The following is a 25,388-nucleotide window of genomic DNA, read 5'->3' as shown; positions in this document are numbered from 1 at the left end:
CTTTACTCCTCGATGTAAGCTGTTGTAGCAGCAGGAGTAAGCAGCACTGGCCACACTGACACTAGATGTGATCTGCTGTCGGCAGCAGTGAGCGCAGGCAGCTCTACAGGTCTGTGAGCAACTGACACCAGAATGCCAGCCAACTGCAAAACTCCGCAACCAGAACATGAGCGCATCCACTCACTCTCGCATCGACTTAACACTCGGGTTTCAACAATGCAACCGATTAACATGTCCATTATTCTATTATTCTTTACCAGATTTTTACTTCTTTAGGGATCAGTGATACGCGAGTAACTTAGCAAACAAATGCTCCTGCAAAAACCATCTCTGTAAAAGGTTAAGTGGCACCAAAATGCCAGAATGGGTTTTTTACTACTTTAAGGGACCTACAACAATGTTAAGGAAGACAAATATATGAACCGGTTTTATTTTATTTGCATTTAACATGATTATACACATTCATGTGTCTAACAAGATCTGCACTGTTACATTAAAAATACAGTACAATAACATTCAACATGAGGTACTTCATATTTATATATTTTTCCTTCATAAATAATGCTGTAAGCTCCTGAATTCAAGCACTCTGATGCACAACTGGCTGTGTCTTGAATTAGCAAGCTTATTTAGACACCTTAAAAAAAAAAAGACATTTCAGTGCAATAATTATGTAGAAATTAGACCATTTACTTAAATACTATATTAAGATATGCTTAAAGAATGTCACATTAGAACTGCTAGCCTAGTTCCCCTTATCCCCAGGATATAAACGACAACAAAGACTGCCAGATACATGGGGAAAAGCATCTACAGGGCAGTGTTTCATAAAATCGTGTTTATGCACTACAGTTGCCTGCCTTGTCAGAACAATGGTTTCTAGTTTTAAAAGCTACAAAATTTGAGATTACCAAAGAAAATAAAGCGAGCACATTAGCCTTAATTCCATGTCATTGAAAACGCAGAAGGGAGAATAGGATTTAAAAGATAACATTTTCTTATTTTAAATACAATCTTCAAATTTATACCACAGCTCTTGGCACCAGCCAATCAGATGACGGGTTTTTTTTTTTTTCTTTTTCAAGTGACAGCAATTATCATATAATTAAGTTCTTCCATACCCAGTATACAGGCTCTCGTGGGGCTCTCACCAGCAGTTTCCCAGCCTCTGGAGGGCAGCTAAGAGGAGCACTGATCGTGGGTGTTACTGAATGAACAAGGTTATCACACTCCCCCCCAACAACAATCTAGTATGATGAAATTAGTGCCAAAAAGTTTCTTCTCCTCTGGCTTATACATAAGTGCCTTCCAATCAGGTAAGTCTATAGTCTACCAAACGCAAGGTAGCTATGAGTTACCGAAACGTTTAACCATAATTTATAAACAAAACCCTTTGTAGAAGTATTTTTTTTAATTGAAAACGTACCTCCGTTTCATAGACGGTTTGCCACAAATACTATCTGTCATCTTGCTAATAAGAAATAACTGTTAGACAACTCTGGAAGGTAGTCCCGGGAGCACTCATCTCTTAGTCACCGGTAACAGCTTCTGACCCTCCATGCTAACAGACACAGTAAGGGCAAAGACGATTAAAGCACTCCTGTAATCCAGTGTTTTTCTCCATCGGGGAAGCCGGCCGAAGCAGCAGCCCACGTCTACGGGGGGGAGAAGCGGCCCGGAAGCACAGGCAGTCCTCTGCGGGCCGGGTGGGCCGGCAGGGGGACCCTTCTGTCCCGGCCCCGCTGGCCGGGCGCCAGGAGACAGTTCCTGCGCCGCTGCGCAGTGCATGCGCACGGGCAGCCACGCGCACACCCACCCCGGGACTAGCCCCCGCTCCAGAGCCAGCTTCGGGCTCACAGAACAGGAGAAGGAGGTGGCCAGGGACCACACTCTGGGTGGCGGGGAAGCCATCTCAGGACCACACTGGGCAGAGAAGCTGCCCAGAAACACGTGGATACTTCAACTGGGAGCGACCGCAGTGGGCACCACTGGGGTCACGGGCACTAAGCCAGCACAAGCCTTTGCTGAAGGAGAATGTTTTGATGAGCTTTTCCCTCCTTTGTTTACACTATCCATGGGAAAAAAAAAAAGAGAGAACTGGATGTGATGCTGAGGCAGTGAACATTAATTTATCAGAGTTTATCACTCCAGACCATTTTTTTAAAAACCCTGCAGGCATACATTGGCTCGTTCAGATGGTCACAGGCCAGATTCTAGCAGTCCAGGAACGGGACAGAATCATAATTAACGAAGAAGAGAGAGTGTGGTCAAAGTAGATTAGGTAAAATATATTTCAGATTAAAAAAAAAAAAATCAATGCATAAAGTATCTTATTACATTAACATGTGGCACTACAAAACTAACTGTTATTCCATTCATCTGAAGAAATCGTTTGGTCCTCTTTTCATGGGAATGGGGGAACAGGAGTTCTATACAGTACAACTTTTGAAAACCAGCAAGTGGCGGGGATCAGAAGCTAAGCAGGGAGAAAAGAGCTTGACTTTTTCAAACTCTGGATTATAATGTGCCATCAATTAAACTATTTGTCATGTGGGACCTTTTCAGGCTTCCTTTTAAGACTATTTTAGTTTCAATTAACAGACCTGCAATTTTTCTCTAGTTGACAATAAAGTTTTGCAATTTAGTTACTTTTAAAAGAAGCCTCTGTACTGGAACTGCCTGTCTTCTAAACTAAAAGAACATAAATTTGCTTGTAGCAAAAGTCGTAATCTAAAACTTCCAATTTCTTACTTATTTTACCTTCCATCGACAGCTGCAGTTTAAAAATTTAACAAACTTATGAATTTAGGATTTAAGAAAAAGCAATGTCCAAAAGCAAATGCCCAAAATATTTAAAAGGAAATAAGAAGGTAAAGATGACTACTGTCTACTTTCTAAATTATTACTTATTATCAAGCAAAATGTCTTTCAAAATTGTACACTGAGGTTTATCTGTTTGGGGAGAGGGAGGGTTTCCATTTAAAAATAATTGCTACTGTTATTTTAGAGTATTTCTTTCTCTTTCTCAAAATAAAGCGCAAAAGGAAATCTGAGGTGATCCAAAAATGTTCTTAAACTGGGAGGTCAGTGGGGCAGTTGGAGAAGAATGCAAAATCTCCCCGGGTGGATAGATGCAACTCTAAGAACCACAAGCCTTGCTAAGAATTTGGCTTTCCGGCATACAGTTAAAAGCTGAGTGCTGCATTTTTGCCTGTACATAATGAAAAAGGTTGAAAGAAATCAGAACCGCACAGCTCCGACCCTCACGAACAGCCCGCCGACGGCTGGCTGCGGCCGAGCCGAGCGGAAGCGGGAGCCGGCGCGCTCAGGCGTAGAAGATGAGCTCGGGGATCTGGCCGCCCTGCACGCCCGTGCCGTTGGTGCTGTCGGACGAGCACTGGAACTGCACGGTGACCTTGCCACACTGCACCTCCGTCATGCCTTCCTGCCCGAAGTAGCTCAGCTCGTTGCCGTCCAGGATGACGCTGGCCGTGTAGAAGGTGTCCGGCTCGATCTGCACCGGGTACTCGAACCACACGGGGAACGTGCTGCTCGAGCCGTCCGAGAAGTACTTGCTGAGGTTCTGCCCCAGGACCACGCCCTGCCGCTTGAGCTCGATCTTGGCGCTGTACTCGGCCGAGCCGCAGCTGGAGCCGTACAGCCCGAAGCCCGCGATGAAGACCCTCTTGTCCACGGCGAACTGGATGCTGTCGCAGCGGCCCCGGTAGCGCCACTGGTTGCTCCGGTAGGCGCAGGACTGGAAGCGGTGGCAGCGCTGCGGCACCAGCCCCTTGCGGGCCTTGCTCACGAACTGCAGCTCGGGCTTCTTGGCCGCCGTGTACCAGAGGAAGATGTCGTTGGTCTCGTTCAGAGTCAAGACGCCGGACTGCGCAGCACCGTTGGCGAAATCGTCCAGGGCCATGGTCGGGATGCGGATCAAGTAGAGCGCCTTGCCCAGCACCTTGCGCTTGTTCTCAATGCTCAAAGCCAGGTCCTGTCGCTGGCATTCCACCTCAGCCCAGTTGAGAGCGGCCTCGAAGACCACAATTTCTTTGGCATTCAGAGTTTCCCTGCGGAGGATGCTTTCCAGGGTCTGGAAGTCGATGTCGCAGAACCCCTCGGACTTGAGCGCCAGCTCGGCCTGGGCGTCGATCACCTCCCAGCAGCGCTGCGTGAGGTCCGGCTCCTCGAACAAGCAGCTCTGGGACAGGAGCACACAGGCGTTCTTGGCGCTCAGGCTGGTCTCCAGGAAATTGACGCAGGCCCTGGCGAGGTGAGGGACGATGTACTTCTTGGCAGCATAAAGAGTGGCCAAGACCGTGTCAGCAGCCAAGTCAATTTCATCACAATAGATGTATCTGCAAGAAAGAGTCCGGCGTGTAAATGGAATTTTCACCAAATGAGCGTGTCCAGCAAGAAAAGATGCAACTACTTTCAAGTTAGTTCCAAGAAAATCATCTTATGTGGCAGTTATTACAAAAATGATTAGACATTGTAGCAACATCTGAAATACATTCATAAATCATCAGCACTTCAATTTAGTAGCAAGTGTGTATAATTAAAGACATTAACTTCATGTAACCACTGTAGCCTCTATCTTAAAGCTATGTTCCCTGTCCTCTCAAAGGGGGTAAAAAATCGAGGATTCTAGAAGTGTTTGAGAAAGGGCTGAGATAAAAGACAGTTACTATTAGGGGAAAAATAGCAAAATTATATTATACATATATACTGCATTATATTTAATTAGAAATAATTCCCATGTTTTAGAAGAAATATATGTATATAGTTTTCTTAAAAATTTTTCTGTGCATTCAGATGGAAACAAACATCTTTAATATTGTAATGTTAGCAATGATTGCATCTTGATGCTTTTAACTAAGAATGACTTGGATTTTCCTGAAGCACAAAATAAAATCTGATCTTAAAAAGATATTTTTCAAGTAATCCCAAGTTCAATGAGTTTTAAGTATGGGCTTTGATGCTTGATGCTATCTCACAGTTAACTTTACATAGAATCCAATGCAGGCTTTGTATCTGCTTTTTTTTTTTAAAAAAAAACCTCTAAATTCTTTCTTCTCCTCCACACATTCCTTCCACCTTCAGAATTAAATAATACATCATTTCCAGATATATTTAATTAAAAGACAAAGTAAGAAAGCCTAAATATGCACTATTTGTGTGCTTCTGTGAAGTGTCTGCATTCCAGGAGACACTTCTTACTGTTTTGGGGGACAGTGGCAATCTCCCAGGATGGTATGTCAAGGTAGAAATCATCTGCTTCTTTCATATTCTATCGTTGACCAAGAGGTAAGTCAGTGAGAACTGCACACAGGTGAAAAATACATACTAATAAACATAATTTTTAAAAAGTTTCTAGCTAAGGTGTTTAGCAACTTGGCTATGAAGTTTTCCTTAGTGAAACAAGAAATTAGAGGGCTTCTGTGAGAAAATACAAAAAAAAAATAAGGATGGCAATGAGAACAATGATTGCAACTACAAATGGAAGCTGCACTTTTGCTCCAAGGAAGCCCTTACTCTTCTCTGAGAGACTAAGACAGCTACTGGCAAGATGGCAAAACTGCTGGCCAAGATGCCCGCAGCAGTGATGCCCTGACCGGAGCTCGGGGACCGCAGGAGGACTCTGCAGCACGGTCAGCACCCTGCGGCTCTCACCCTGGACGGGCAAGTGAGCAGCCTTCTCTTCCTTCCTGGCAACGCCCTTCTCAGCAGCACTGCTGCTCCACCCACAACACAGGGGTGAAGCAAGCCTGGCCTCCGCTCGCCCAGGTGATCACGCAGTGCTGATCCAGCACGGCACGGCAGTAAACGGCGCCTGCTATGTTTCTGATCCTCACCGCTTTACGTGGACTGCACGTATAATTTTAAAAGCTGTGTCAAGATATATTCTAGGCAACACATTTATAAGAAAAGATGTTTGTCAAATGATGAATCAAACGGCTTTGGTGAAATGGAACTGTGTGACTAGTACTCAGGCTTTCTAATTATGCACATATTTCTGCAGCAACAGAACACTCTGCTTGACTACAGTGACGCCAAAACACCAAACTAGTGTCAGCATTCTCCTCTGCAACAGAAACAATGTCAAATATACAAAGCTAACTTCCCGGGGGGAAAACAGCACACAAAAATTCCTACAGGTAAGACAGGTTTCTATAAGTAGATCTCTAAGAGATTACAAAAGTCATAAAGTCTCTGTTGGTTGAAAGAGGTGGATTAGTTTATGTTTTGGTACTTTACATGCTCATTTGCCTCTGATTTCCCAACATCTCCCACTGTGAAAGTTCTAAAGAGTAACAGACGGATTTCAAAACTAGATTATAAATAAAGAATTACAACACTTTAAAGTTTAGGAATTAACTATAATACTTATTTTTCAGTAGGCAGAAAACAATATATATTAACATTTTAATTGTTTGTGGGATTACTGTCCAACTTGACCCAATGAATATTTTTTTTCAACAAACACTGTAATGCACTCCAATGACTCAACAGCCCTACAGCAGCACATAACCTTGAACTCTGATATACTTTGGTCTGCTAGAATAAGGCTCAACAAAAATCACCTAAACATCACTTAAAATAATCACTGGACTCTAATCACACACTGAAGACTATAACATTGTCCAGCATCAAGCCACGTCAGAGAAAAAGATTCTATTTACCTGGTTAACATGTACTGGATTTTGAAAAAGACTCATGAGATAGAAAACTATTTTTTAAATAAATGTGTATCTTATAAGTGTATTTCTGAATGACCAATTAAAGTTTTTCTGAACAAATCCATATAAAACTATAGAAAATTAATCAAATCTTTCAAAAATTTCTCCTTTACTACAAAATGCAAATGCTTCTTACCCTTGAGAAATGGTATGTGACTTTATGTGAGAGCATGTGTATGTATGTGTGCATCAAGATCAGATAATTAATTTTATATTTGCTGACAGGAAACAATAACTTCTAGAAAACTTAAAAACCTCCTAACTGGTAGAATTTAAATAATGCATACAATTTCTGGAATTGTGACACCAAAATATAACTTATGTGTTTCTAAAGACTTCACACACACAGAGAACATATTCTGTTAGATAATCCCTAACCAGAAAGTTATCTTTAATTATAAGTCATTAAAGATGAAATCACTGTATGCCACTTGCCCCTAAATCCCACACCAAGGTGTGATTAGAAATGCCTGCTTCATCCCACATGCTTTCCACGGCAGGATGCACAGGAGTGTTCTTTGAAAACATTTATTAGGTAAAAGCAGCGCCCCTTTCTTCATCAGCCTCTTTTGTGTTACCTGGAAGTTACATTTAACTGTGAAGCCAGCAGAGCACAAACACAGCACAAACTCTTCCCAAACACACGTGTGAGGCTTACTTCAGCATGGTGAGGAAAGCTGCAGGGTCGACATCTGGTATACGGATCTCATCTTTGTCCTCGGCAAGTTCTCCGTAAAACATTGCATGGAACACAGAGCTCCCAACAGCTAAGACGTACTGTGGAAAAGGGGAAATCTTATTTCATGCACCAAATTGAAAACATTTTCAGCAAATCATTCCAGAAAAACAACTCTAAAGTGATCAGTGGACACAGAGCACCTAACACCTGCTCTACTGACAAAGCCAAGGTCCAGAGGATCTGGCTATGAAAGCAAAAGACAGAAGTTCATGCAAACTAGTCTCTGTGCTGCTAATTATCAAGGCTTTCAGAGATTAATACACAGGGTCCCTCAGTATAAAATAAACAAAAGCATATCTAACTGATTTCTAGAAGGGTCAACGTATGACTTTCCCAAACTATCACAACAACTTCCCATGACTGGGGCGTGAAGAGGGCATGTTTTTGTGGGGGATATAAAGCAGGGTAGAAGGAAACAAAGAAAAAAAAAATTAAGCGTGGCCAAGGCCCTCTGGAGAGGCTGTGCCTGCTCTGCGATGGGGAGCCGCGCACTGCCTGCAAGCTGCGCGGCGCCGCTCGGGGCTCAGGGAGAGGGCCCCTCGGTGGCGCGCCCAGGGCGAAGCCGGCAATGCAGCTGCTGCTTACTTTGTGTCCTGGCAACCGCTGAGTCCCGCCTGGTGGCCCAACCACAAAGTGGACGTCTGCCATCAGATCATTATTGAACATCACCGCATTTCTATAAACAGAGGCGACCCATTAATTCACAGCATTGTAACACCCCCTCCCCAACATAAAAAACCCAGGGAAGAGTCACAAGATAAACACCCTTTGAGTAACTTCGGGATAAAACTACAAATCAAGGTTCCAACTATACAACTGCATTTGTAATCACTGCAGACATATGAAAGTAACTAAAGTTAAAAAAAAAAAGTTATCCAAACTTTTTTTAGACCTAAGGACAAATAAGAGGTTTCTATCTCCTATAACCCAAAGACACAACCCTGTCACTTAAATGTTACAGCTTACAAAAACATTTTTATCTAAGAGGAAAACAGCTGTACTGCTCTGGAAAAGATACAAGGCAGTTTTCCATTACCAATAAAGCTGCTGGGAAAGAGGAAACACAGATTTATGTTAAAATACATTACAGGTTGTGCAAAAGCAGAGACTTCAACACAGGAAAACTTTTCCAGTAAATATGCTGGCCCGGCACTTACCTCTCCCTAATGGTGGGATAGAGCCCCTGCCAGTTCGGGGCGGGAATAAGGTTGTTGTTACTGAGATTCTGCTGGTGGTACTGCTGGACAGTGGTGCTGCTGGAGCTGGCTGGCTTTTTGCGGGGGAATATGTCAGCAGCCATCTTCTTCTTCTTTTTAGTCTTCAAGGTAATTATTTCATAACAAACTGGAGGCAACTTGCTGCTGCCGTTGCTGCTGCTGCTGCTGCTGCTCTGATTTGTTTTCTTCGAGCTTTTCTTGGACCTGTTCTTTACCGTCTCTGGAAGCATCAAGAAGAAGGTGAGACATTTCATGTTCCTTTCCTTGTCATCTACCATGAGTACAGTGGGTCTCTCTTTATAGCCAGATATCCCAAGTCGGTGCGAGCATCGGGGAAAAGAGGCTAGCACGAGCTGAGATGAGAACTGAAACCAACAAGCTGATATTTTGCTTCTTTTCTCAGGCAGGCAAGGTGACCTTTTTACTATGTTGAATGAGACACTGGTTTTAAGTTTTATCCAGTACTGGGTCTGTTAAGTACATCCCCATCATGATTCCTGTTTCTCTTATTTGCTCATAAAAATAACCCAGTTTCCTAGATCGCCTGAAAACGCTACACTGAGAGGAGACGACAGGCAGAGAGAGCCGTGGTGCTTGTTTTCTGAATTAGGTTATCAAGATGTGCTGGAGCTGCGTGAGTCTGTTCAGCCGGCTGAAGTTGTGTGGTGAATGGACCGGAGGAGAGTAGGTATTACAGCCCTGCAGATGGAGTCAGACAGCCAGTGCTCAGAGCCAATAGCTGAAGTCACCAACCATGATTGGACCAAGCCAAACAGTGACACCTATTGTAGCGTGCATCGTTCTGACGTTAAAGGAACAGCAGTTGCATTCTCTTGGCTACTATATGACTGCACACTTAAATAAGATAAACACCTATGAAACATATTTGAAAACAGGAAGAGTTTATGTCCACAGAGTTCTCTTCAGCAGACGTGCATTTTTATTTCCCCAGTTAAACAAGCAGGATCAATTAACAAAGCTTAGGGACTGATATCTACTCTATGTTTCTAGTAAAATCTTTCTCCTAGCAGCATTTAGTTTCTAGTGCTTCAAACAAAGCCCTCCATTTTACCAGCTAAAAGGGATTATACATAGAGAAGTCATATTAAACACATTTATTAGAGCTTAATGTAATAAAAGAATGAAATTTTTCTTTTTCCATTTTTAGTCTCTTTGAATGCAAGCTAGAGTCTAGTGCAAAACAGGAGATGAGGTCATGTGTTCATTTTACCTCCCAGTGTTTTTTAGCTCCTATAATGAACTTTGACAGGAGTCCCAGATCACAAAATACTGTTAATTAGACTAAAATGATACCGGCAGGTTTAGCTGCACTGGAACATAAGACACATTCTGAATGTAAAAATAAGATTCAAACGAGACCAATCTGGTAATCAGCATTTAAAGGTTACAACTCACTAAAAATATGTGAAATGGGGCCCTGTTCAGAACTTCGAAAAATCCAAACTAAATGTTATGGTTACAGTTAGCTTCATCACAATTTTAAAGAATATAATCCACAAATTCTAACACACAGTCATTAACAAGACTATGCAAAATGATGTATGTTCTGTTGCTATGTAGTTAAGATGCAAACAGGTTCCCTCTGCTTTGAATCAGAGTAATACCAACTACTGGGTGGTTTTCACAGACGTGAATCCCCCAACAGTTTCTAGCTTCGCTGGGTAAGGACAGGCTCCACACACGCACAGGTACCTCCAGGGGGACTGACGAGACAAGCCCGGCACTCTGGCTGCTCCCAAGGGCGGTCCCATCTGCTGCCCCTGCAGGACCACAGCCCAGGACTGCAGCACTGCCATCCGAACAGCCAGTGCCTGACAGCGAGGGTCCAAGGAACTAGCCCTTCGGTCACCGTTATGACCAACCGTCTACTAAAGAGCGCATGCTGGAAACCAGACTTTAAGTCCCTGGGACCCTGAGTCACTAAGTGAATTGAGGCATGCCCTCCTTGCTGTCATCATGTTACTCTCAGACCTGCTTACAAAGCCACTGCAGGACCGACTGTGAGCACAGAATCATGGTCTTTAGCACAGGTTCTCCATCCCTGCTTCTGCAGACCCTGAGGCGCCGCTTCTGCACGTTCACAGACGTGAACATGCGCACACACACTTCACCACAGAGCGTGTGTGTGAGAGAGGAAGAGAGAGGGAGGGAGCAACACACACGGAGAAAGGCACAGAGAAGAAACGAGTGAGTTCCTATCAGAGCTGACTCCTCAGAATATAATTAGAGCCAAAGGGTTTCGCTCAGGCTCAGGCGCTACTGAGCTTCCTGACCACCACCCTCCCAGGAAAGGCTACACGCCAGGGAGCTCCTTTTGACTGGGATTAATTCCCTGCGTATTTCTAACAAATCTAGTAGCTGGCATTTTAGGTCAGAAGTAATCAGTTAGAATGGAAGGGAAATGAAGGTTTTTGAGACAGACTTACCAGCAGCTGGAAGGACAAAATAGAAAAGGTATAATAGGCAGACACAAGCATGTAGTTTCGTGGTTTTTATTCATTTTTTGCATATAGTTCAACAGCCTTCACCTGTGCCTACAAAAAACACTGCTCTTATGTGGCTAGAATAAAGGGAAAAGCACACGTAATAATTTAAGAAAGAAAATTATATAATATTTTAGAAAATGCTCTTTATTTAGAAAATGAAGTTTTGCAGAGAAGCCTGGAAATGTGTGTTAAATTGGAATCACCTAGAACAGTACTGCAAAGAGGGGCCTTGCCCTTCCTCTCAGATGTAGGGACTGAGGAGATGGCTGTTTTAAAGACATGTCTTTCACTACAAAAACTAATCCAGTTTTTAAAAAACAAGAAAGGCATTTTAATTTTTGTAGCCAATTTGGAAAGGCATGAAAATGCTAATAAAACCACGACAGCAGCTTACTGAGAGCTCCCTCTTCTTACCAGGATAATGAGGCAGTTAATGTATGGCACTTGCGCCTGCACATGTGGTCCAGGGAGCAGCAGCATCTCCTGGGGGGCTGCTAGAAACCTCGATCTCAGCCAGCGTCTGCATCAGAACCTGCGTCTTCAACAAAACCCTCCAAGTCATCTGTATGACATTCGAGTCTGAGAAAACCTCATACAGATGATTACGGGAATGTTGTAAGGTCTTCTCAATGATTGGTATCAACATCTGGGGCCATCTATCACCTTCAATTTTCAAATGAATGGACAAACAATTCAAAATAACTTCATTTTGAACCTGCATGTCTTGTTCTGAGATTCTGATTAGCCCCTCAGAGTCAGATTCTATGATTCAGATGTGCAGACCGAGAAAGCCAATGGAGAGGCCCCCAAATACTTTTCAATACTCAGGAAAAGAAGCTCAAGCCCAAATTATTTTAAAGGGTGATGAAAGAGATAATTAGTGGGAAAAATGGAGGCTTAAAAAAAATGCCAAGTGTGGAACATTTGAACAACTTAATTTTAAAAAATCATCTACCAAAAAAAAAAAAAAAAAAAAAAAAATCATCTACCTCACAGTTGTATTTCAAAGACTTGGCACTCTGCTGCAGCACAGTCAGCAGTCAAATCGCCTGGCTGAGTCCTGGCGAGACACTACAGACCAGGGCTCCGGGTGCAGCGCGTGCATGCGTGCTGGCCGGGCAGACGGGGACAGGGTCCGAACAAATCGCTCAGCCTTGAAGGCGCCTGCACAGTGCAGACGTTCATCCAGAATTGAGGAGTGTTTCTCAAACTTCATCCTCAACCCACAGTGAGATATCTACTTTTGTCTTCAGACCTAGTGCTGACACACATAAACACACAGATCTATACACAAATGAAAACACAGGTTACAAAACAAAACTTACACTTAGCATGTTATGAAACACTCTGATATTTTGTTTTATTCTTTTCTTTTAAATATTGGTTTTGATACAGTCCCTTGGCTTAAAGACCACAGTTGAAGAAACACTGGTCTAGATTATTTCTAAGGACTTCTAAAGCTTAACATCCAGGGTTTTTTCCTACTGGGAATTTGGATTAAGAGCCACCAGATATGGAAAAAAGACAAGGCTTCATCAACCTAATGGAGCCCATGAAACCCCTCAAACTGCACGCAAAATTGGGAGTCTGCATTTTTTTTTTTTTAAAACAGAAGCCATACCTGTCTTTTAGAATAATTCATGATGCAGAACAACATAAAGTGTTATGGAAATCTCAGGTTAATCTGAACAGTCAAAATATTCATATCATTTTTATTTCTATAGTTTATTTATTAAACACAAATAATGACTTCTTTACTCCCCTTGAAATTCAACTCAAATAGTTAAAACCCCTCTATTGAATCTGTAATCCAGAAACACCACCCACTGGGTAGAAGAATAAAGACTACCACCCTGGTATCTACCATCAAATTTCGCCTCTAAGATTTCTTTCTGTCTAGCATATCATTTGTTCCTACATGTTCTGAATTTTCAAAGCTGTTATGAGACATGGTTAATTTGCCCTAATAAAGTAAATAAATAGGTCAAGTCAAGAAGCCCATCAATTTTTTATGAAAGTATTCTCAAAATACAACATGCTGATCATGCAGTGTAATAGGTGTCGAGCATGCAATGGTGAGTAAGATTAGAAGCCAAGCTTAAAAGGTTAGCTGACAGCAGTGGATTTCATATAATTTTATAACTGCCGGAAAGTTCAATCATTTTTATCTCTTTCCATCCAATTCCCAATAATAATAAAACTATGAACAGGATTTAAACTCACTTAGTTCATCTTCCTTACCACTGGAAGGTTTGCCAGACACCCTACCTTCATATCCCTTGGACTGCAAGGAGCCCCTTGGGCTGCAAGGAGATCCAACCAGCCCATCAAAGGAAATCAGTTCTGAATATTCATTGGAAGGACTGGTGCTGAAGCTGAAACTTTAAAACTCTGGTTACCTGACGCAAAGAACTGACTCATCTTGGAAAAGATCCTGATGCTGGGAAAGACTGAAGGCGGGAGGAGAAGGGGAAAACAGAGGATGAGATGGTTGGATGACTCAATGGACACGAGTTTGAGCAAGCTCCAGGAATTGGTGATGGACAGGGAAGCCGGGTGCGCTCCAGTCCATGGGGTCACAAAGAGTCGGACATGACTGAGCGACTGAACTGAACTCAACTACCTTTATATAGGAGAATCTAGTTTATTCAGTCTGGGGACTTGAGTAAGGTTTGGAACTAAAAAGATGAGAGCAATCATTTAATTGCAACTCTGTCCCAAAGATAAGGTAACCAGGGGGTCCAGAAGATTAAGGGATTTGAGAAAGCTCCACAGTGAGGTTGTGGGCAATGTCTGGACTAGGGTGCAGATTCCCTGACTGCTTTTTCAACTGTGTCTGTTCTACTCACTCTAATTTTCACCCACAGTAATCACCCCACATCCTTACCTAATGCTTTATCTTTGTATTTCCAATCTACTTTAAAAGAAAACTACAGGTCCAAATTTACAGCTATGAAAATCATGAGCATATACATACTCTCTGCCCTGCAGGAAGAAACTGCTAGACAAATGTGAAGTCCCTTTCTGGAAAGAAATGGAGAGGGCCTGTAACAGGAAGGAACGCAGGAGCAGCAGTTATGGGGAAGCAGTAACAGAACAGGCTCTCCAGCAAGATGAAAATTACAAAACCAGCCATTCATGGTTAGCACCAACAAATCCTATGTCAACAACTGACAACACTGGCAACTCTTGTTTAACTTGCTCTAACCCTGCACTCCTGCCTGGACTTGTATTTGGTTTACTGCAAGACATCTAAACAGCTACCGCAGGGAAGGTGACTGAAGTTTAAAGAAGGTAGGCTGGACATTTCCAGAACCTAACAGAGAAGAGTAATGTAATCTGATATATTACGATGGAACAGTGTTTTGGTTTTGCTTATTTTTCTCCTCAATACTGAGCAAAAGTTATGCCTGTGATTTTGGAGGGAAAAAAATACATATATAAGTGAAAAAATGTTGACAGTTCCTAAAGATAGAAGCAGTTACTGGAAAACAGGACTATATGTATGCTAAATTTGGAAATAAATATTGAGTCAAGCATTGGCAACACAGTATAGTGAAAAAAGTAAGAGCCAATAACACGTGACCTTTGGGTTAGTTACTCAGAATCTGTGAGCCTCATTCTGGAGTCTGTCAAATGGGGTGATTCTGCTCAGCTCAGTCCTTTCAGGATAATCCTGAAAGCTTACAGGTCTGTGAAAGCACTTTGATAAAAGCTGAACACACTCTGCAAAGGTAAATTTCCACTATTAGCAACAATGGTACCCAAAGCAGGGAACATCTGGAATACAATCTTCCCAAACACAAACACCCGAAGACTGACCCGGCTCCCTGCCCTCCTCATCCTCCTGCTTCACAGCACGGACACTTCGCCCATCCGCAGGCTTGTTCTGCCTGCCGAGCTGCTCGCCTCTCCTCCCGACGCTGCAGGTGAGGCTCAATCAAGGTGTCTGTGGCGCACTGTGACCAGGTCCCGCCCAACGCTCGGCCGTGCCCCTGGAAGACACGCTCCAGGCCGAGTGACCCTGGACTTCAAGACCACTCCTGGTAGATGCCGAGCTGTGCCCTCCGCCTGAGAGCCCAAAGCGGCAGGCCGTCCAGAGCCACCCAGCAGTGTCCACACCAGCAACTCAGTCTGGCCTCTCCACAATGATCCGGCGTGAGTTCTAGCACCAGGTATGATGAAAGCCAAGACAAACCCTTGGGCAAGGCATGCCTCCCTGTGGCTGGAGGGAGGAAGCTCATGGGCTGTTTCACTGCATTTCCTTTTCTTTCCTCCACACCAAGTTCCAGTCAACCTTAAACTGTACATTTGGGTAAACTGTCCAAAGGTAGAATGTGACAATTCTGTGAAGGCAAGAACAATGATTCTTTTAAAATTTCATGTAACAGTTAACATGATATTTGATGATTATAGCTGTGTCTGGGTGTACTTTGTTTGGACTATTAACTCACCTAAATGCAAAATCATTGTCTATCATATGCTAAATGAGGTGATCCTGAAAAACACCATATAAAATATATCATACAAGATACTCTCATGATAGATATTTAAAAGAATACTACTATGATCTATTTTGTAAAGTTTAAGATACTTTAGTAAACCAGGTAATCAATTGCTAACTTATATGTACTCTAGGTGATCTCATATTAAGTTTCCTGATGTGTAAAATTACTGACTACATAATCTCTCTTATCTAGATTTCTAGAATTAAAGAATCTGTATCATGTTTGGCAGAAATAATGATTTATTTAATGTAGTCTTCTTTTATATTTAAATATTATGATTATGATCAAAACCCATCTAAAACTCTATGTGTGTATATATATATATAGACATGATCTACTGATTGTAAGATTCCTTTTTCTCTCACCACCACCCCCTCCCCCGCCAACATTTTAACATCTCTGAAATTGGACTGGATCTTATAATCGATGGCATTCTGTAACTTTAAGCTCCTCCACCTTCTTGTTGGTACATAAAAGCATACCTTGCAACTGATGGCTCCTTACAGTCAGGGAGATAAAGTAAAAGATATACAATTCAAAAGAAAAAAAAGGGCTTTCTGCTTTAGGTTGGCTAATTATTCTGCTAACCAGGTAAGATGATGGCTCAAAATTCTGGCTGAACTGCATCGGGCTTTCATCAGGTAGTCATTTGATAAAGCATTAATATATAATCGAAATTCTCAACTGACACTGCTACTGTTGACAACCGATGACATGGCAAAGCTTATTTTGGATAAACTGAAGACAGTTTACCCAAAGAGAAGTACAGCCAGGCCTCAGGAGGTCTCTTCTGAGGAGGCCCAAGGAGGAGGCTGCTCTGACCCAAAAGAGGGCATTAATTCCATTGGAGACGCCAGAAGGGATGGCCCTGCCCACCATGGCTCCAGCTTTCTCCAGGTTTGCTGTTGGCTTTAGTTGACAGAGGAGGAAAATAATGTTTTAGTCAAAGAAAAAAAATTTTTCCTAAGTACTTTTTTTACTTTGGCTAGTATTTATTTTTTCTGCTATTTGGAAGATAACAAAAAATATCTCCATAATCAGATCATTAAAATTCAAAGGCCTCTTCACTACGCACTTAACTAAAGCATGTGTAGCTTTATCAGATGAAGTCACCCTTTCCCGAAGAGCACATGGGCCAGGAAGAAGCAATCCCAGCAGCCTTCACACCACAGAGGTTCTGTATCAGCTCTGGCCGTTAACAGAGGGAGGGCATGCACACTCCGTCACGGTGACTCTTTGCAACCCCATGGACTGTGGCCCGCCAGCCTCCTCTGGCCATGGGATCTCCCAGGCGAGGATACTGGCACTGAGTTGACAGTTCCTTCTCCAGAGGGTCTTCCCGAGCCAGGGATCAAGCCTTAGTTTCTTACCTCTCCTGCGCTGGCAGGCAGGTTCTTTATTACAAGCGTTACCTGGGAAGGTCTATTAACAGGGTCGGTGTCGCAAACCAACTTCCCCAACCTCCACAAGGTAGTGAAAATGCTCTGCAAGATAAAATAAGACTCCCAAATACAAGTCACATCACCATGTGTGTTTGCCCTAAGTCACTCAATGGCACTTAGAAATAAATAAGCACTGCCCTGGTGGCTCAGACGGTCAAGTGTCTGCCTACAATGCGGGAGACCTGGGTGCAATCCCTGCTTTGGGAAGATCTCCTGGAGAAGGCAATGGCCACCCACTCCAGTATTCTTGCCTGGAAAATCCCATGGATGGAAGAACCTGGGAGGTTGCATTGCAGTTCATGGGGTTGCAAAGAGTCGGACACGACTGAGCAACTTCACTTCACTTCTCCTCTCCCCCGGAGCTGGTGGCTCAGCGGTAAAGAATCCGCCTGCCAATGCAGGAGACGCGGGCGGGTTCAATCCTTGGGTCAGGAAGATCCCCTGGAGAAGGAATGAGCAACTCGGACTAGTATTCTTGTTTGGGAAATCCCGTGGCCAGAGGAGCCTGCTGAGCTACAGTCCATGGGGTTGCAAAAGAGTTGGACATGACTTAGCGATGAAACAGCAGCAATAACAACACAGCTCATTGCCCTGCACTGCCTCAGCCCTTGGAGGGGTGTACCACCTTAAGTATTCTTATCACTGTAAAAGCAGGAGGGTACGCTTGGTAAAGGCAAGGCCAGATTAAAAGAAAAAAATTTAATTTCCTATTTGAGCAAAGCCACTGCAACAGTCCATCCTAAAGGAGATCAGTCCTGGGTGTTCATTGGAAGGCCTGATGCTGAAGCTGAAGCTCCAATACTTTGGCCACCTCATGCGAAGAGCTGACTCACTGAAAAGACCCTGATGCTGGGAGGGATTGGGGGCAGGAGGAGAAGGGGACGACAGAGGATGAGATGGCTGGATGGCATCACCGCCTCGATGGACATGCATTTGAGTAGACTGCGCGAGTTGGTGATGGACAGGGAGGCCTGGCGTGCTGCGATTCATGGGGTCGCAAAGAGTTGGACACGACTGAGCAACTGAACGGAACTGAACTGAACTGACAAGGAAAAGACTAGTTACCAGTTTTCTGTTTTGACCATCAGAACACATGTCCACAAGGGCCTCAGTTAATGACTATTTAATGAAATGCCTTTCCTTCTTTTTTATAATGTATGTGACTAGAATGAAACACAGCTATTTTAGGCAAACAATACAAGATCTAAACATAAGAGATGTGCTACAGGAAGACACACACACATCAGAAATCACCAGGCGTCTTCAGGCCCAACTTTTAACCTGTCTTTTCTGGAGTGGAGACCATCAAATGAAAATGAAAAACGCACGTACATTTCTATACTGAGTCACAAAAATATCTTCTAACAAATAATCCAAGTAGAATTAGAAGCCTGTGACAGAGGGTTATTATAGAAACCAGTTTCTGGCAAAAACTCAAAGTAAAATCTGTTTCTGCTTTAAGTCCAAATAAAAAAAATATGTTTTATGCTACTTTTAATTAGCTTTAAAGTCTACAATTCACCTCCCCCCACCCCGGTGTTTTGAAGGACACAGACTGTAAATGTTGGCACAACCTTAACTACATCAACGTCAAGTCACATTCACAGACAGCCACCGTTTGCTGCAGGAATACTCATTGGCACCACTGACGAGCCCCTTGTTGCTTCCCTCTCACGCTGTTCTCATCAGAATTAAAGTTGAGGGGTTATACACAGTTCTATTGCATGTGTCAGAACTAAGAAAACAAGGTGTTTCAAAAAAAATTCTATTCTAATACTATATTCAGCAAGTTGTTTTTTTAATTAAAAGCTACTCCATAAGTAGGTCAATACTCAAACTGCCCAGAGATATAGAATAAAATCACTGCTTGTAAAACAACACTCAACTAAGCCTCACTTAGAAAGTCAAGACTATTCATGAAAATGTGTACTCAAATTTGGGTCTCCCCACTCTCTGCACCACATAAAAATAGGCAGAGTATTTACATAGGCACCTCAACTACAATGAGCAAATTAAAAACATTCAAGTCAAAGTACATCTTCAAAAAGTAGCAACTTAACTGTTAGTACCTCAAATTTTTCATTTGGGATATTTTTTTTTTTAGTTAACACTCAGAGAGGCAACCATTTCATCACAATCAAGAACTGCAAGGACTCATACAAGAGCCACTGTTATGATGATGACTGGAACCAAACCAGGGCAGAGCTGACAGTTTCTGAAAAGGGTGATCAAAACTTACAAGGGCCAAGTCTCCGCATAAGCACTCCACTAGCCAGCGGCAGGGACGCCGTGATCCACTGGGCCTTCAGTACAGGAGACCTGGCCGAGGTCAGTGTTTGTTTTAATGCAACACTGTTCCAAAGAATTTAAACTATGGCATAAAAAGGAAATGAAAAGTGATATTTAAGTGGTATGTGGCCAAGTCTTAACCAACTGCTCTGTGCTGCTCTTCCGAAAGAGGCTATCATGCGAAGAAGGGTGGTCCTGTCTTTGCAACAGCATGCCAGGGGTGCGCACCAAGCACCTGTCCAGGAAAAAAATAAAAGAAATCCCGCCTCCCCTTTCTCGGCGAGGGGGAGCCACACAGTCCGCAGTGCTTTCTGGATCTCCACGACCTGCCTCCAAGCCCGGGGACCTGTCCTCTCACTGACTCCTTTTACAGACAAGGCTGTTCTCGGACTGCAGTGAGCCCGCCGCTTCCCGCCATCCTCACTGTTAGAAGCCGTCCGTCCTTCACACCGCAGTCCTGAGACACCTCGACAGGCAGGGTCTCCGGGCCTCCCCTGGTCTCCACTCCAGAGGTCTCCACTCCCCAGGCGCCCCGTCTCACACTTCACCTGCCTCGGGTGGTCTGACTGGGTGAGCTCTCCGAGGGCCGCCCGGCGAGACCCAACAGCACCATTCCCGCCGCTGGCTTCCCTCCGACTGCTCCACCGCAGCCAAGAGCACGCGCGGCGCTTCTGAATCCACCGGACCCTAGACCGCCTCGTGGAGTGCAGCTGGTCCTGGGCTGAGGCAGGGCAGCGGGCCTCGAGCTTTCTGAGACGCAGGCTCTCACAAGAGACGGGGAAGAACCGAGACATCCGGGCAAGTGGCCTGAGGCTCCCTGAACATGTCAGCACAAACACAGCTTTATGACCCTGCATCCACCGAGCATCTAGTCCAACTGAAAACAGTAAAGCTCGACTTAAAGCAAGTCCCCACACGCGCTCACACCAAGGCTTCGCTTCATTAGCATCTAAAACTTACTGTGAGCCAGATCTTCACACACTCAGAAGTGCGGGCTAATGAGGAGCAAGCCTCTGTTACCGGGACAAAGCTGCCTTTATCAACGGGTCTCAGCTCATGGTCTAGCGTATTTATTCATAGAACCAGAAGAGAATTTTAGTGATTTAATGAACTAGGAAGGATAATAAATTCTCAGCGACTCACATGAAAGGAGGAAAGCAGTCATATGAATAGTCTTAAAAAATGGGTAATTAAAAAGACGTTTATATGTGGCTTTGAAACGTGTTTCGTTTGTACTTGACGCTGAATGGGTGAATTTCCACTACATTAGACACACCCAACCTTCAAACAAAGTAATAAAACAGGCTTGTGTGTTTAGGGCTGAGTATATGAATAGTCTGGAAACTCACCCCCAACCGGCAAACAAGCCACACAGCTAGGGACGGGCAACACCACATTTTAGATTACTGCACAGCAACAAGCAGAAAAACTCACTTCTTAACATGTGCGTGTCTCCATGAAAACACTCTACTGTCAAGAACTGGAGTGTTAAGTAATCATGTGTTTGATTTTTTCCCCCAAAATAAAGAATTCTCAACTTCAGTTTACACACTACCTGACATCACTGGAGTGAGCATAAACTGAAAGGGTCCCGTCAACAGTGGAGGCGCTCAACAGCCTAGCCACGGCTGCAGTCTTTTGCTGGTGCATTTATTCCAGTCTTACCACCAGCAGCGATTTTTAAAATCATTAGTAGGGTTAAACTGCTAAGAAGTAACGGCTTGAATTGTGTACTGGTAAAAAACATAGCTTGAATTTCTAAATAACAAGTTCAACTGGCAAGAAAAACACACTTTTTTGGAAGGTGGGATGAAGTAAACACATTGTTTTGCATCTGTTGTTTAAAGTGTGTGTGTTTTAACGTATTAAGTATTTTAAGCAGGTCTGAACTGTACTGGTTCAGAAGGTAATTGACATACTGAAGCCCTCTGCAACTGCCTTGTGATACTGGCGGTGGTGACGCCTCACCAAAAGCCCTGCCTTCTGCCCGGAACCAAAAAGGGAGCTTCAAATATATAAGGACTGGTCCACCACCGGGCTCGGGGACCCTCTTTCCCTTTCACAGCTGAAATTGCTGGTTCCTAAACCTGGATGGTCACTCTACTGGACCCTCAGCAGCCAAACTGAACATCACCGAAAGGCATGTCAGGTGGTCTTGACTTCCCCATGCTTCCCCAGCTCATACCTGGGGGACTTGGGGGACTTAGGAACCGTGATAAAACAGCTTGTGTGAAGGCAGATTAGCTACTGTGTGTCCTTTTGCCATAATCAATGGACTATCTCACGGGGAATCTCCGGGAGATGCGGCAGTAAAAACTTTTGATTTTATTAAATCTCAACCCTTGAGTATATACTTTCTTAACATTTTATGTGATGAAATGGAAAGTATGCTTAAAGCATTTCTGGTGAAACTGAAACAGAATGGTTGGCATGGGGAAAAAAAACAAACTTGTGTGAGAGCTGAACCAGCCACTTATTTCATGGAACACCAATGCACTTGAGAAAATATGCAAAATATGCTTATTCACACTTAGGTATTTAGAAGACATTTTCTAAAAATGAATGCAATGAGCTGACTATTTATTGCAAACGAAAAAATTCAAACCTTCGAACAAAAGTTAGAATTTTGGAATTCTTGATTATGCTACTATGAGCTTGATAGCTTCCCAAGACTGTCAAAGACTTCTCAAAGACCATTTCTGATTAACGGTTGGTGACATTAGTTTTTTAATATTGTATAAAGAAACATGTCAACATTTTAAAGATTTGCATAACTCAGTGAACCAATATTTTCTAATAGTATTGCAATTACATTAAAGAATCATGCATGTTGGTAAAAGGTTCACTCAAAGTACACAACAGACCAATGGACTTTAGTATAAGAGGAATACAGAAAGTTCACTGATGGTTTCATCAGTTGATTCCACACAGCAATCAACCTTTAAGAAATTATCATTCAAGTTTCAAGGAGGCATCAGAGAATATTCACAATTATCTCAAAAGACTATTAAAATGCTCCAGCTGCTATCTGTGTGAGGTCATATTTTCTTCATAAGCTTCAATCAAAACATTTATTTTTAAACAAACAAATATTTAAAATTTTTCTTTGTTTTCAATTCTATTTCAGTAAATATTACATAAACAAAAGCTCTCCGGGTTTTTTGAAATATTCCAAAGTATAAGAATCCTGAGGTCAAAAAGTATAAGAACCACTGATGCCCACTTGACATAAGGAGTTTGGATTTTAGTCTAAGTGTAATTGCGGTAAGCTATTAGCAGTTTTAGTGAATATTCCTAAGGAAAAAAAAAAAACTTAAGAGATTAGGGCCAGGGTTTTAAGCATACCTGCTTTTTGTTTCTACTCTTCCAGAAAATAATAATTAATTCCCAGAGCATAATTCTCAACTATTAGGTAGACAGAATGGAAGACACGAGAAAATGACAATCTCTGTCACAAAAAATTAACAGCAGTCAAGGAGCTAATATTCCATTGGTTTTATTACATTGCTTGGCACCTTAACTTTGTCCTGTCCTCAGAAAATTCAAATGTAAGCTGCAAGATATATCAATAGACATCTTCTTCGAAGATCTTAAGAAAAAAATTTAAATGAGCTTTGAGTAGACTATTGTCTCTAGTAGCGTCACATAAACCAGCAAGAAAGAAGCAAGTTTTTCTCTGATAGTTTGCTCTCTGCTATGCAAAGATGAGAAGTAGTAACTTCTGTAAGGTAAGCATGGTTGCCAACATTTAGGAGAATTTTGTTCACATTTGCCTTCATTTAGAGATACATTAGACAGAAACTGCCTCCTCTTCCAATACCATTTTAATTGTGATTTATGTATTATCAAAATATTCCTCTATATTAAATAACTGAAAACAGTGTGATGGAAATAAAGTTTAGGTTAGGACTCTGCAGAAGTCCAAACAAAGGGAATACTTCATCTACCAGCTGTAACTTTTCCTTTAAAAACTGCCTTTTCTTAAAGAGCTGGTGTTCACTTTCTCAAAAGATTTTAGAGGTTGTGTGTGTCAGTAGGTCTTTGATTCTCCTACCTACCCTACATTCAGTAACTAATTACTATTAAAGAAAGACTATAAAATCAAAATACAGGTTGGTCTGATCTCAAGAATCTGATTTTTCTGCAATCCAAACACCACTAGGTTTCAACATCCCTAGCTGACACCCTCCTGGTCGAGCACACGGCGATCTGGGGAGGATTCTGAGAATGTGCTGGGAGCTGTGTGCTGTCCCAGAGCCCAGGCCCGACTCTTTGAGGCATCCTTCCTGGCACAGACAGGGGGAAGCAGCCAGCAACATAGCCCAGAGTCCTCACGTACACACGGGCTGACCCCATAGTCCCAAAGAAAGACGTGTTCAGTAGTGTTACCTTAACTAGAAAATCTCCTCGTTCCCATAAAGGCGTTCTCCAGCATTCACTAGTGTGTGCTGACATCCTCCGGCGGAGGGGTGGGGACTAGGTCGTCAGAGACCCTGCGCAGGGAGCGGGAGGAACTGCCCTTCCTGTGCCTGCAGCCAGGCCAGCTTCCAGCTCCTCAGCTCATCTCCTGAGGCTGCAGGAGGGGTGAAGAGGCCAGGGAGGGGAGGGGGCACTTGGGGTGCACACAGTAGGCGTGTTACACGGGGGTGGGGAAGGCGGAGGGCTGTGCCAGAGAGGAAGCAACAGCCAGAACAGTTGCTGGGTGTCCGAACCTGCAAGGGCAGCAGCTTCTCACATTTTTAATGTGGATGTTAACATTATTTTAAGAAGAGAGGCCTGCTGTAACCCTAGTCAAGAATTTTATTATTTTCTCAACTTTCTAGGAATACAGGTCATTTCCCAGTAACACATCGAGATGGGAGTTTGACGACTACACTTAACTTTCCACTACACATCCCATGAACACAGGTATGAAAATAGGTAGTGGTCTAGATGTAAGCCCTTGTCTTTCCAGAGACCCATAATGGCTGATGGCCAAAAGCAGCCCCTTGCTACAGAGTAGGTGTGTTTGCTGGTGCTGGACAGGCAAAATCACCACTTCTAAAAAACTGGTGGATACAAGAAAAGGTGGCAATTAAAAAGAAAATTTTCACAAAGAAAACAAACATTGTACTTACCCAGGTCCCCAGCCCAGGTGTGTAACTATAAAAAGCAAGGTGTGCTTTCCAAGTGGGCTATCCATTAACAGCCTAAACTAAGGGGCATTTTGTAATTCAACAGCAGAAAGGTAGACCAGGGCTTTCCATTCAACCTTGGCCAAACAGCACTGACTGTTAAAGAGTTCAAAATAAAGTAAACTGTAACAATGATAACTCTTAAAGAATGAATCTCTGTACTAACGAAACACAAATACAAGGATTGGAGCTTCAAAGATAAGGCAGATTCATCAAGTGATGCATTCAGAACAGTGGTGCTTATGACATTTTATTTCTAGTATGTATGGTAATCATGGTTAAAATGTTTACACAGGGACCTACCCTGCTCACATCACTATTACTGAAAAATTAAGATTTAAAAAAAATAAGGAACTAGATATGTTTTGTAGGAAAACATTTAGAAATTGAAGAAAATGTTCATGTTTTTGTTTAGCTCACTGGTACTGGGTTTATGCATTTCTAGAGATAACACACATCATGGTTCTGGTTTATTGTCTATTCTTTGGCTGCTGACATGATCCCTTAAAATCATCTTTTTCTGGCACGTGACCCCACTCAATTGCACAGCAATTCCAACAGTATAAAACACAAATATTTCGTGCCCTATAGAAAGAGAGGGAGTCTGATGTTTCTGAGATGTACTCAGATTTGAAGCACAGCAAACGCGACTCTAGAGACTAAGAGACTGTACGTAGAACATTAAATGACTGCTCTGATGACTGCTGCAGGGATGGCCACAACACATGCTTGGCGGGGAAACTGAGGGCAAAGGCCTGACTGCCTTTGATTT

The 25,388-nt window shown here is 42.9% G+C and overlaps 1 protein-coding gene across 2 annotated transcripts in view; it reads right to left on the bottom strand.

Moving 5' to 3' along the window:
* Positions 1-416: 416 nt before the first annotated feature.
* BTBD3 (BTB domain containing 3) overlaps positions 417-25,388 on the bottom strand; it is a 33,019-nt gene continuing 8,047 nt past the window's right edge. Inside the window, exons 2-5 of one of the 2 annotated variants that reach the window (XM_065920871.1) lie at positions 8,637-9,569; positions 8,065-8,155; positions 7,399-7,517; positions 417-4,358 (exon numbers count right to left, since the gene is read on the bottom strand). In XM_065920871.1, coding sequence (XP_065776943.1) covers positions 3,326-4,358; positions 7,399-7,517; positions 8,065-8,155; positions 8,637-8,974 — 1,581 coding nt within the window. In that variant the 5' untranslated portion in view covers positions 8,975-9,569 and the 3' untranslated portion in view covers positions 417-3,325. The remainder of the gene's footprint in view (positions 4,359-7,398; positions 7,518-8,064; positions 8,156-8,636; positions 9,570-25,388) is intronic. The other variant, XM_065920872.1, reaches the window with a different exon arrangement.

Source organism: Muntiacus reevesi, chromosome 2 (genome assembly GCF_963930625.1).
Source record: "Muntiacus reevesi chromosome 2, mMunRee1.1, whole genome shotgun sequence".
NCBI classification, from domain to species: Eukaryota; Metazoa; Chordata; class Mammalia; order Artiodactyla; family Cervidae; genus Muntiacus; species Muntiacus reevesi.
This window is presented reverse-complemented; position numbering and strand designations above follow the sequence as displayed.